A 12,500-nucleotide genomic window follows, 5' to 3' on the forward strand; every position below is an offset into this window, starting at 1 on the left:
TGTAAAAAAGGGCTATTGACAATGTAGAACGGTTCTTTTTTTTTTTTTTAGTTTTGTAGGAATGTGGGAGGTAAATACTTAGAGTGCCTTTACAATAAAGCAAGGTTTTTTTTTTGTTTTTTTACTTTTTGAGACAGGGTTTCGCTTTGTAGTTCAGGCTGACCTTGAACTCATTGTGTAGCCCAGGCTGCCCTCGAACTCGCGGCCATTCTACTGTCTTCCGAGTGCTAATACAGGTGTGGATTGCCAGGGATTGAATACGAGATTAAGAAGTTGGAAGGCTTCGGTGATGGTTGGGCCCTTCTTTGGCTTTTAACCTCCCTCTTTGTTGACTCTAGAGTTTTGGATCTGACCAACTTCTATCTCTGTTTTAAAAGATTTGTTTTTTATCCTGGACTTGAAACCGTGGGAAATAGAAAAATTAGTGTAAGTATAGGGAAATGTATATGTCAGGGAAAGATAATTTGACCACTATGTAATTCGTTCTTTGTGGAATTTAAAGAGTTCTAGATTTTGTTGTTTTAAGGGACAAGGTCTTGCTGTGTGTAGTTCATGCTTTCCTTGAACTGTGTAGCCCAAGCTGACCTCAAACTCGTGAATACTCTTGCTTCAGTCTCCCAACTGCTGGAATTACAGGAATGGGCAACTGCCTAGTTTTAAGTGTTTCAACCCAAATTGTCTTAACTTTCCAGGAAGAATGAATTCTGATCTTGGCTCTGCTTGTGAAGAAAAAGGTGGTTCTGTTGGAGAATTAGGTGTTTTTCTTTAGTAGTGTATAATAAAATATTCAGTTTTGTTCTAACCTCTTTTCAGAAAGGTGACTTGTGAGGAAGATGGAGGTGGGAGAACCAGGATTTCCTTATGGCTGCTTTATAGACCTAGCCTTGATTCTAAAATCTTGTCATTCAAGGTGTTCACAGAGGATAAAGTATATATCTCTTCAACATTTCCACTTTGTTTTTTTGAAGCAGGGTCTTACTGTGTAGTTGAGGCTAGCCTTGAGCTCACTTGTGTAGCCCAGGCTGCCTTAAACTTGCATTGATCCTCCCAACTCAGCCTCTCAAGTGCTGGGATTAAAGGTATTTGCCACCATACCCGACTGACTCTTTGTTTTTCAGACAGGGTCTCTGTATTTTGTTTTGGTACCAGGGACTGAACTCAGGACTTTGTGCTTTTGAAGCAATCAGTGGCAGACAGGGTCTCTGTAGTTTGAGGCTGGCCTTGAACTTGCAGAAATTCTCTTGCCTCAGCCTCCTGATTGCTGGGATTAGACATGCAAGCACCTGCTAACATTTTCACTGTGTGATCTATGTGTGCATCAAGATTATTACTTCAACTGGGGTATAGCTCAGTGGTGAAGCACTTGCGTAGCATTTTCAAAGTTCCAGGTTTGAGTTCCATCCAGCAGCTCAACAACAAAAAAAAGATTTGCTGTCTTGTTTACATGATACACACAGGTCTTCCAGACATAAGTAACAAATGTGAAACAACAACTTACCAGACTAGGTATCTTGTAGTTGCCATATGTTTTCATTTTGTGAGGTTTGTTTTTCATCCTTTGCCAGCTAAATTTTAGGTCGTTACCAGTTTCACAGTAAGCTAAAGGTTGTGTGCACTGTGTCCCCAAGTCTGCCTATTGATAGTCACCTCTGCTTTTTAAAATTGGTGCCTGATGGGCTTTGTCTTCCTTTAGACTTCCCAAGTAAGAAACGGAAGAGGAGCCGCTGGAACCAAGATACAATGGAACAGAAGACAGTGATTCCAGGAATGCCCACAGTTATTCCCCCTGGACTTACTCGGGAACAGGAAAGAGCTTATATAGGTAAATACACGTTCTGCATCCAAGCACATTTTCTGATTACTCTGAGTGATGTATCTTGAAAGTTTAAGGTTTTAGTTGGCTTTATTGAGAGAAACAATCAAATGTACTTTCATGACTTTGGCAGACTCCATCAGGTTTGGCTCAGCAAGTCCTGCGTTTGCAGCTCCTTTTGGTTTGTTTATAAAGGCAGTGTTCTCCACGAGTGCCAGGAAGGTAGTGGGGCCCAATTAGGAGAGAATAGTTCCCAGTCTAGCAGCCCACCCTTTTCAGCTGCTGTTCATTGCCAGTTGATGAGGTGAGTGTTTCGTCTGCCTGTCTGGACAGGCCCAGTGAAGAACACTGCAGGTATTGTAAACCAAGTACCTTTTTCACAGCATCACAGCATGGTCTTCTGCCAATCTCATATTCCTCCCTTTCCCTAAAATGTGGTTTTACTCTTTATAGGTACTTTCTGAAAACAAACAATCCCAGTTTGAACAAAAAGTGGTTCTGCAAGTGTGTTTACAGTTTACCCCTCTTTTGTTTTGTTGAACTCAACCTTCCCTTCAACATCTTTTCTGGTTTGGTCTTTGGAGAGCTGTCTTAATATGAACGCTCTTATATTTGCTACTAAAGAACTGTTGGGAAGGGAAGGGGATGCTGCTTGATACAGAATGAGATAGTAGAGTAAGAGATCTCTGTTGAGAGATTTCAAGAATTAAAAGCAACTATCCACAGTGGCACTGAAATTAACCTCAGAATTTTTAAAAGATAAGGTCTTTAATGGAAGTTTTATGTTTACACACTTAATGCAGCTCTCTCAAAAATTTGATGAACATTTCTAACATTACTATCCTAATAAAACTACTCATTAGACGAAGTTAAGGCAAACACAGGTCTAGTTCCGTGAGACTGGCTTTAACAAAGCTTCAAGGCTGCATGGACTGATTTTGGAGGGTTTTAATTTCCTGGGTTTTAGATTTTTGCGAATTTTGAGGTATTAGAATTGTCTATTTTCCTTTTACTACTAATACTTCTTTCTCCACTGTTCTGTCTGCTCCTGTCCATCCCCTTAATATCTCATAGACTACTCTGATACTTCATAACCTAATAGAGTCATAGCCTGGCATGGTGGCGCATGCCTATAATCCCAGTACTTGGGAGGCTGAGGCAGGAGGATCACTGTGAGTTCAAGACCAGCCTGGGCTACATAGTGAGTTCCAGGTCAGTCTCAACTACATAGTGAGACCCTGTCTCAAAAAAAAAAAAAAAAAAGTAGAGTCATATTTGAAGAAGACAAGTACACATAGAGAATAAGGGAAGCAAACTTACTTATTTTTCTTCCTGTGGAGGCCCTTTCAGGCACTGAGCCCTAAAGGCAGTTTATAACCATCATTGAAATAGAATCAAATCAGAAGCTGGTCTCTGCTCCATGGAAGATAGCAATCCTTTCTCACTTAATCTTCAGTATCAGCTATTTATTCAGCTTAGACCTCATACCCCACAGTCTCCTTAAGAGGGCTGCTCCATGAAAGTGACTCACCTTAAATTTAAGCTTAGTATTTGACTGTAAAGTTAGAATTTGTTCAGCATAAAGGAACTTGAAGAGTTAGGTATCATTCATCTTTTGACTCTGATGGTACACCTTTTCCAGAATATCCCTAATAATTTTATATTTCCTTATGGTTTTGTTGTGGGGGTGTGGTTCAGCCTTGTAGGTTGAATTTAAAGACACTGGGTTAGGCATGCCTTACCCCTTTTTGGAGCTAGCTCAGTTATAACCCAGTAAGACTTGCCCTCATTAGTGATGCCTACTTAAATCTCTGAGATGCTACAAAGGTAAGAAAGAGGTGGTTATTTAATATGTTGAAGAAAGCCACTCTGGTTCTGTAGTTCCCATTATTTTGGAAAATCAACTAAATATTTCCCTGCAGTCTTTGGCAACTTTTGTGAAGCCCTCATCTTTCTCTCTCCTGCACAGCCTCAGGTCAAGGCCTAAGGGCCACATAACATTTTCCTTGAGCCACACTTTTCATCTTCTACACACCTATTCCCCATATCCATAGCAGGTCTGAGATTAAACTCCTAGCATGTCTACTGGTTTATGAAGATAACGGTTTGTCGTTAATGGTTGAATAAAAGCAGATACACCCTTACTAGTACAGGTCTGGTGGTACAGAAAGTATGTATAAATAATCTAATGTGTAAGATTGGTTATTGAATGTCTTGTTAAAAGAACTTTAAACCTGGTTTTACTGAAAATTGTTTTTGCTCAACTGGTATTTTTCCTTGTCCCATGTTAATTGGGTCTTATTTTGGGATATGTTTAAAAAATAAATAAATAAAACTCAAGTCTTCCCCTCAAGTAATTTGGTGGGAACCAGGTACTGGTGGGTGATACCATACATGCTGTTGGTTCTGGTTACCAGTTGTAAGCAAGCATTGGTGGACAGAGGTGAACACCTCCTAATAAATGCTTTGGTATTAGCCTTAGTGAACAGTCTACTGCTAACCCCTCTTCCAACAAACTGTTTGCGTCCTTAAGTGATAACCATTTTGAAGTGAAAAATACCTATAGATGTAAATGGACTCCTGCCGATAGGAGGTTGGGGGATTTTGCCTCAGTGTGTTCATTGATCAGTCATCCCTTTCAAAGTCTCCGAGTTCTTCATGCTTATTGTTGAGATTTGAGATGTTTTTTGGTAACAATGTCTTTTTTCCATCCTTTTTTTTTTCTTTCCTAACCTGGTTTCTTCCAGTGCAACTGCAGATAGAAGACCTGACTCGTAAACTGCGCACAGGAGACCTGGGCATCCCCCCTAACCCTGAGGACAGGTTGGGAAACAGTTTTAACCAGCTGACAGTAACGCTTTTTACCTTTTTCTCAATACGTTTTACTGGTGGCAACATGTTGTGTCAGTTCATTAAAATTGTAGTTAAGACAACTGGTGTACTGATCATTTTGGGGACTAGGGTTTAATTAGCAATATATATGGTCAGTCAACAGTTAGAAAATTGGAATGAGACTTAATTATTGGGAGAACAAAAAGTTACTGGAAATGGACAACTGGTTTCCAATTGGTAAGCATGTAGATTTTAACCTGATTTACCCACCCTTAGGGAGAGTGAGAGGTGGCATTAACCTGCCTTTTCAGTGCCTGCTTTGGCTGAAAGCCCATGGGGCAGTTTTTCTCACAGGTACATGATGCAGGTGTTAAGAATATTTTTGAACATCACTGAATTTGAGCGGGCCAGAAACACTGGCCAGCTCATTGCGCAGTCTTCCTGCTCATGGTTTTGAGGTGGTTTTAAAATCAGAAATTTCTAACCAACTTCCTTCACTACCAATTAATTTTCAGCCTTGGCCATTGCCTGGGGGTTTTGGGAGGGGCCAGAATATTATCACCTGTTTTGGGAAAGCAAGCAACCAACCTTAAATTACATTTTTTAAAAAAGGGAATGTGGGCCTCAAACAGCTGTGGTCATATTTCATTCAGTTAATTTTTATCACCTTTGAAAAGTAAAAAGTTTATGTGAGGGAGTTAAACTTTTTCAACTGGGATTTTATTGGCTAACTGATCTTTGAATGCCTAAAACTTGCTCATTTAATAGACGAGTAAGCCTCTTCCTCTCAATGAAATATCTTAGTGCATGCAGCATAAGACTTTGCTTTAAAAAGTATCTGTGGCTTTTGTTACCAAGTTTTAATGGCTCATTCAGTCAGGAAGATGATGTAATGGCTTTAGAAGTCACTCTTACATGCATCTTTCTGGTGCCTTTTGCCAGGAAGCAAATTAACTTCATTTCTCCATATTTGATGCTTTAATTATATTTATTAAATGTGTTACCTTTTTTACTAGTAATTTTGGTTGGAAGGTTGTATTGTGTTTTACATTTCTTTTTGACTTGAAAATTTTTTTCTAAAGAGATTAACATTGTAGATTATAGACCACAACTGTTTAGTGCCTTTCTGGCCTTTTCCCCTTAACAGTATGTCTACAGGTTACCAGGCAATTCCTCCAAAGGTTGAGTTTTTAACAAACCTTCTTTGCTTCCTGGAGAACTGGGATTAGAATTTAGTTGATTTATCCAATGCCTATTCTAGGTGAAGAAGTCCGGCCAGTCTAACCTCTAGATCATTAGCTTTTGCCTTTTACTTCCATAATTTGGGAAGAGGTTAAACTGTTGTGAGGCCTTTCAGTGGTCAATTTGGTACTGGTACAACTTGTTTTGGTGATTAGCCAGAAATACCCTGGGGTGGGCATTAAAATTGTCAAGTGTGGTAGAAATAAAACCAGAGCAGGGTTTTTCCTTCCTTGCATTCAGTTTTGAAAGAGGCCTCAACGCCTGGTTGGTTTTGCTTTTAAGTCCAGGATGGAGGGAAATGCATGAGTTTCTTACCTTAATAAGACTTTCATAAGAAGGTGTATTTAAAAATTAAGCCACTTCATATGATTCTGATGTTGCTTAACATGCACAGTTAAAAATGTTTTAAAATCTCTTGTAGGCTAAAATGTGTAAAATGATAGTCTGATGAGCTGGGGTATGTTTGCTTGTGTTTACTATCACTGAATTGTGCTAACAGTTTATACAAATGCTAGAAACGGAGGTGTCATTTAGCCGTCACTAGCCATGAACAAACCTGACCTTTTATTCCATCGTGTGTGTAACGTGGTATGACATGGTTCCCTTTAGGCTGAAGACAGTGGGAGCAGCCGAGTTCAGTCCTTGCTCTCCAACTAGGCAAGGTTCTCAACTAAACCAAGGGTATAGGAGTCTGGACTACTTTCAGGATGTTTTTTTTAATAACCTGATCCACATGGTCTCTTCCCTTCTTGCAGCTGCTACTAAATTTTCATACAGAATATCAAGCTTATGGTCCTTTTTATACTCAACTCAGAATTCTAGGAGTGTAACTTCTCTTTTTTTATTACCGCAAAATCCAGCTGTGGTAAACTGACCATTTTATCATTACTATTTTTTTGCTTGTAGCATCAGGATTTTACTCCTTTAAAATGAGAGAGAAAAATCTGCTTTCTGGACTTAAACTCTGGCGGAGAATTGTAGGATTTCCCCTTGCTGTTGGCAGGTTCAGACCCTAGACAAATATTTGACCAAGTCTACATTTGCAGCCTCTTGCAGAAGCTGCTTTAGCACTTTTAACGGTTTTCTTTACCCAGACTCCCCACCTTGAACAGCCAGAAACAGGTTGTCTCCTGGGCCTTGGACACAGCCAGCCCCAGGCCATTGAAGGAAAAGCAGAGACGAAGCCTTGAACCATCTCTCTCCATTGTGGGGGCCAAGTAGCTGCAATAGCTTGAGTCCAGCTGCTTTGGGTAAAAGAGCTTGTGCTCATTCTGTCAGGGGTACAGATGATCTTCTGATAGGCATGAGCTCTCCAAGAGTTCACATAACACCTAGACTTGGGTTTCTGTGGTTCATCAAGTTTGGGATTTTTTTTTTTAAATAAAAATTTATATTTTGGCAAGAAGACTCCAGAGGATGATACCGTCCTTGCCACTTACAATCCAAAGATTTGCCCCCAAAGAACAGACATTTTTTTCCTCTCTCATCACTTTTAGAAGCAAACCCTTATTTTTTCTTTCCTCACATACCCCAGTGCCCATAATGCTAAGCCAGTTTCCATCTCCCCATTCCACACGATCTTGAATAGCACACGTTATGGTCGGTTCCTCCGAAGAGTGTTGTTAGGGTCTGAGAGGCAGAGGGGCTGGGGCAGGCGTGTTATAGTCCATGTGGGAATGAGGAAAGTAGGGGTGGAGCAGTAACAGGGGTCTGTTTCCCACAGGTCCCCTTCCCCTGAGCCCATCTACAATAGTGAGGGGAAGCGGCTTAACACTCGAGAGTTCCGTACCCGCAAGAAGCTTGAAGAGGAGAGGCACAACCTCATCACAGAGATGGTTGCTCTCAACCCTGACTTCAAACCGCCTGCAGATTACAAGTAAGGGAGTCTAGGTTGTCTGGAACAAGGACATGTGCAGGTCAATTGTTGCTATCATCCACTTCTTGCCCCAAATCACCAGTAAATAGCACATTATGATATCAGTGGTTCCAGAAGAACTGGATTACCTGTGATATCTCAGATATGTGCATTTGGTGACAATGTTTCTTCCTTAGACCTCCAGCAACGCGTGTGAGCGATAAAGTAATGATTCCCCAAGATGAATATCCAGAAATCAACTTCGTAGGGCTGCTAATTGGACCGAGGTGAGTAATTATTACTCTAGGCAGTGATGGCAAACCTTTGAGAGATGAGTGCTCAAACTGCAACCTAAAACCCACTTATCGTAAAGTGCCAGCACTAAATTCTGAATACTGAGGTTTTAGTTTAGAAAAAACTCAGGCATTAACATCTTTAGTCCTGAAAACAAGCATGCTGCATACCGTAGGTTTGCCACCACTGATGGGGTGGGGAAGGGGTATAGAATTCCTTAGAACCTTGGAGGTGTGTCTACTTGGTGCCTAATTGGGTGCTGTTGGCTTATCTTCCTATTTTTTGGTAGGGTTCACTTTGGCTGACTTTTATCTTTCTGTGAATCGGTAACATTTCCCCTTTACTGCAGAGAAATGAAATCCTCAGATTTGCAACTGGCCTTAATTTAAAGGTCCCACTTCTTGGTGGAACAGTCTAATACTCTGCATTTGCAGTTTTCCCATCAGTGCCTACTTAGCCCACCTCTGCCCCACTTTGGAATGTGAACTTGTGTATTGAATATAAATGCAGAGCTTTCTGCCCATGTTAGAGGGAACACCCTGAAGAACATTGAGAAGGAGTGCAATGCCAAGATCATGATCCGAGGGAAAGGATCTGTGAAAGAAGGGAAGGTTGGACGCAAAGATGGCCAGATGTTGCCAGGGGAAGATGAGCCACTTCATGCTCTAGTCACTGCCAATACAATGGAGAATGTCAAAAAGGCAGTAGAACAGGTGAGTGGTGAGCCCAGAAAGAAAGCCTCTGGCGAGAAATCTATGTGGTAGCCTAAGCACTTGTGCAATTAACTACCTGCTTTGTCTTCACTAGATCAGAAACATTCTGAAGCAGGGCATTGAGACCCCAGAGGACCAGAATGATTTACGGAAGATGCAGCTTCGAGAGTTGGCTCGCTTGAATGGCACCCTTCGGGAAGACGATAACAGGTAGCGTTCAGTATAGAGGAGAGTTCATAGAGACCTTGAGGAGTCTGGAAGTGGAAAGATTGTCCACAGGGCTGAGGATTTAGCTCAGTGGTTCCACCACCTGCCTTGCAGGCGCAAGGTCCCCGAGTTTGATCCCTGGTACCAAAGAAAAAGAGTATCCATAGCCTAGGGTTGATGTCTTTTTTTTTTTCTTTCCATCCTCATCAGGATCTTAAGACCCTGGCAGAGCTCAGAGACTCGTAGCATTACCAACACTACAGTGTGTACCAAGTGTGGAGGGGCCGGCCACATCGCTTCAGATTGCAAGTTCCAGAGGTGAGGGTCTGGTGGTGGTTCTCTGGGAGCTCATGATATGCGGGACAGATTTTAACACACAAATTAGTATTTAACTTCATGCATCCACAAGAAGCATTCTTTTATGTGCATGTGGCCTGTGGTGGTGTGCTTTAAAACTTAGAAGAATTATAAACAGGGCAGGGAATTTAGCTCAGTGGCACCATGCCTGTCTCTCAAGCGTAAGGTCCTGAATTCCGTCTCTGATACCCAAAAAAGGGTTTGTACAGTAAACCCTTAACTGTTCTCGAGGCTTTGCACAGTGGTAGTATTGTAGCCAGTGAAGTTTGTCTGAGGTGTGATTATTGCTAATTGAAAACTATTTGTCCTTGAATCTAGGGAAACTGGAAACTTCCATCCTCTTTAGTTGTGTAGAAATGTTTCCACTGGGGCTTTGTTGCTTAAGATCTGTTCAAGAAGATTAAGCAGACTGGAATTTTACCAGTTGCAAATCAGCCCTGAATGCTATCATTTTCCTACTCTGGGGTCAGAGTTTTTCTGGCAGTTGCTCCAGTCTTACATAGATTTCCCTTCCCTCAAACTGGGAAGATAACAATTTGATGAAACTTGAGAGGTGAGAGAACCTGTGCTCTTTTAGGCTAATGAGGACCTGGTGCTCTCACCAGGGTTTTTAACCTAGGACCTGTGCTGTTGCAAGCACTGGTGATCCCAAAAGCAGAACTGCTCTCTAAAATTGAAGACTTGAGTGTGTTGGCACATGTCTGTAATCCCAGCACACAGGAAGCAGAGGCAGGAGAATTGTCATAAGTTCGAGGCCAGCCTAGGCTACATAGTGAGTTCAAGGCCAGCCTGAACTACATGGTGAGATCCTGTCTCAAAAAAAAAAAAAGGAAAAATTGAAGACCAGAAGAGTTTGTTTAAAACTATGTTTAGTAAAGGGTTGGGAAGAAATAGTGACCTAATGGCTGAACTCTTTAAAACTGTAAATTTTTCAAGGTCATAGCTGCCTCCTTGAGCCTTTTTTCCCCTTCTCTCTTTGAATCTCCATCTCATCTTAGGCCTGGAGACCCCCAGTCAGCTCAGGATAAAGCACGGATGGATAAAGAATATTTGTCTCTTATGGCTGAACTGGGTGAAGCACCTGTCCCAGCATCTGTAGGGTCCACCTCTGGCCCTGCCACCACACCCCTGGCCAGTGCACCAAGGCCTGCTGCTCCTGCCAATAACCCACCTCCACCGGTGAGCCTCAGAATTGGTTTACTTGGTCTAGCTTCCCTGTCCTCCTGCGGAGACTGGAAGCTATGGCCAAGTGATTTGGGTGGAGCAGAGTGAAGGATGTGGCTGGCAACATTGTTCTTCTGGAGTATCTGGCCAGTGTGGGGGACTTGCTTAGGAGTCCTTGTGTTTTGCTCCCATGGCAGAGCCAGAAGGACAGTGTTGCCACCAGGGGGAGCAGGCAGAGGCATTGGCGGGAAATACTCTCACGTAGTCTCTCATGTCCACCACCCAGAGCCGCCCACCCTGGATGAACTCTGGCCCTTCGGAGAGTCGGCCCTACCACGGCATGCATGGAGGTGGTCCTGGTGGCCCTGGAGGTGGCCCCCACAGCTTCCCACACCCATTACCCAGCCTGACAGGTGGACATGGTGGACATCCCATGCAGCACAACCCAAATGGACCCCCACCCCCTTGGATGCAGCCACCACCACCACCGATGAACCAGGGCCCCCACCCACCTGGGCACCATGGCCCTCCTCCAATGGGTAAGTAAGTGTCAGACCAAAAACCTTGGGGCTTTGGGATAAGGGGTTAGTTCAGGTTACTGGGAGATGTGGCTAGCAAGTGCACAAGGCCTGCCGGCCTCCCCAGAGCTCAGGCTCCAGAGGAATAGGGTTGTCCCAGCAAGCTGTCCGTGAGGGCAGGGAGCTGGGGACTGCTTGTGATGCTGGGGACTCGGTCTGTGGGGCTGAGGAAGTTGTTGGGGGGTGTGATCCCTGGACAGTTCAAATGTCTTGCTAAGTCCCTGCTCTTTCCTTCCATCAAGATCAGTACCTGGGAAGTACGCCTGTGGGCTCTGGGGTCTATCGCCTGCATCAAGGAAAAGGTAACTTCCAGCTTTGTGTTCATACCTAGACCTGGGATAAGTGGGGCTTTGGGCCAGGTTCCCTCCTGCCTGGAGGCCTCACCTTCTACCTAATTATAGGTATGATGCCGCCGCCACCTATGGGCATGATGCCGCCACCGCCGCCGCCTCCCAGTGGGCAGCCCCCGCCTCCTCCCTCTGGCCCTCTTCCTCCATGGCAGCAGCAGCAGCAGCAGCCTCCACCACCCCCTCCACCCAGCAGCAGTATGGCTTCCAGTACCCCCTTGCCATGGCAGCAAAGTGAGTGGAATATTTTGGGCTCGTGGGGGTGGGTGGGACTGGGGGATTGGGCTGAGAGAGCAATAAAAACTCACATGTGCAGGAGACACCTTGGGACGAAACTGGTCTGGAGGGAGAGTGGAAACAAGGGGCATCCTGCCCCATGGGAGCTTCACGGGGAGGAAAGCTGATGTTTGGTGTGGTTGCGTCTGGGAGAGGTCTGAATGGCAGCAGGCAGCAGCAGCCTCCACCACCCCCTCCACCCAGCAGCAGTATGGCTTCCAGTACCCCCTTGCCATGGCAGCAAAGTGAGTGGAATATTTTGGGCTCGTGGGGGTGGGTGGGACTGGGGGATTGGGCTGAGAGAGCAATAAAAACTCACATGTGCAGGAGACACCTTGGGACGAAACTGGTCTGGAGGGAGAGTGGAAACAAGGGGCATCCTGCCCCATGGGAGCTTCACGGGGAGGAAAGCTGATGTTTGGTGTGGTTGCGTCTGGGAGAGGTCTGGGGGCCTGCAGGGATGCCTGCAGCTGTAGGGAGGATGCTGGAAGTCCAGCCTCTGAGCAGCAGAGTGAACTACTGGCTGGCTGGGTCTTGTGCCAAGGCCAGAATGGGATGGTGCATGCATGTTCTGGAGGGGCTGTGATTGGGCCTGAGAGACTGCAGAGATGGGGCCAGGTAGTGGGGAGAGAGCCACTATGGCCTTGAGGTTGAATGTGCCGTTCGGTGGTGGCGGCGGCTGGGCGGAGGGACGTCAGAGCCGGTTCTTGTGTCTGGTACTTTCCCCTCAGCCCCTACAGGGGCATTGGTGACAAAGGGCTTACTCTGTTAAGCCCAGAGACCTCGAGGCTGACCCCAGGGTAGTCCTGCCCACCCCTCCAC

General features: G+C 44.4%; 1 protein-coding gene and 1 non-coding gene across 13 annotated transcripts in view; both read left to right on the plus strand.

Annotated features, from left to right (window-relative positions):
* Nucleotides 1-1,661: 1,661 nt before the first annotated feature.
* The window catches only part of Sf1 (splicing factor 1), a 12,366-nt gene continuing 1,527 nt past the window's right edge, over nucleotides 1,662-12,500 (plus strand). For 3 of the 12 annotated variants that reach the window (XM_010636047.3, XM_010636048.2, XM_010636046.2), the window contains exons 1-12: nucleotides 1,662-1,822; nucleotides 4,561-4,636; nucleotides 7,611-7,763; nucleotides 7,940-8,029; nucleotides 8,566-8,749; nucleotides 8,844-8,959; nucleotides 9,167-9,274; nucleotides 10,312-10,492; nucleotides 10,743-11,016; nucleotides 11,298-11,357; nucleotides 11,457-11,636; nucleotides 12,483-12,500. The exon at nucleotides 12,483-12,500 is cut by the window's right edge. In XM_010636047.3, coding sequence (XP_010634349.1) covers nucleotides 1,741-1,822; nucleotides 4,561-4,636; nucleotides 7,611-7,763; nucleotides 7,940-8,029; nucleotides 8,566-8,749; nucleotides 8,844-8,959; nucleotides 9,167-9,274; nucleotides 10,312-10,492; nucleotides 10,743-11,016; nucleotides 11,298-11,357; nucleotides 11,457-11,636; nucleotides 12,483-12,500 — 1,522 coding nt within the window. In that variant the 5' untranslated portion in view covers nucleotides 1,662-1,740. The other 9 variants (XM_019209279.2, XM_010636043.3, XM_010636044.3 and 6 more) reach the window with 9 other exon arrangements.
* Nucleotides 9,544-9,680, plus strand: LOC117283573. Its single transcript, XR_004514606.1, has one exon. It is a non-coding gene; the product is annotated as a U4 spliceosomal RNA (small nuclear RNA).

The sequence above is a fragment of the Fukomys damarensis genome, unplaced genomic scaffold (genome assembly GCF_012274545.1).
Source record: "Fukomys damarensis isolate Sample0158 unplaced genomic scaffold, DMR_v1.0_HiC HiC_scaffold_27, whole genome shotgun sequence".
Taxonomy (NCBI): Eukaryota; Metazoa; Chordata; class Mammalia; order Rodentia; family Bathyergidae; genus Fukomys; species Fukomys damarensis.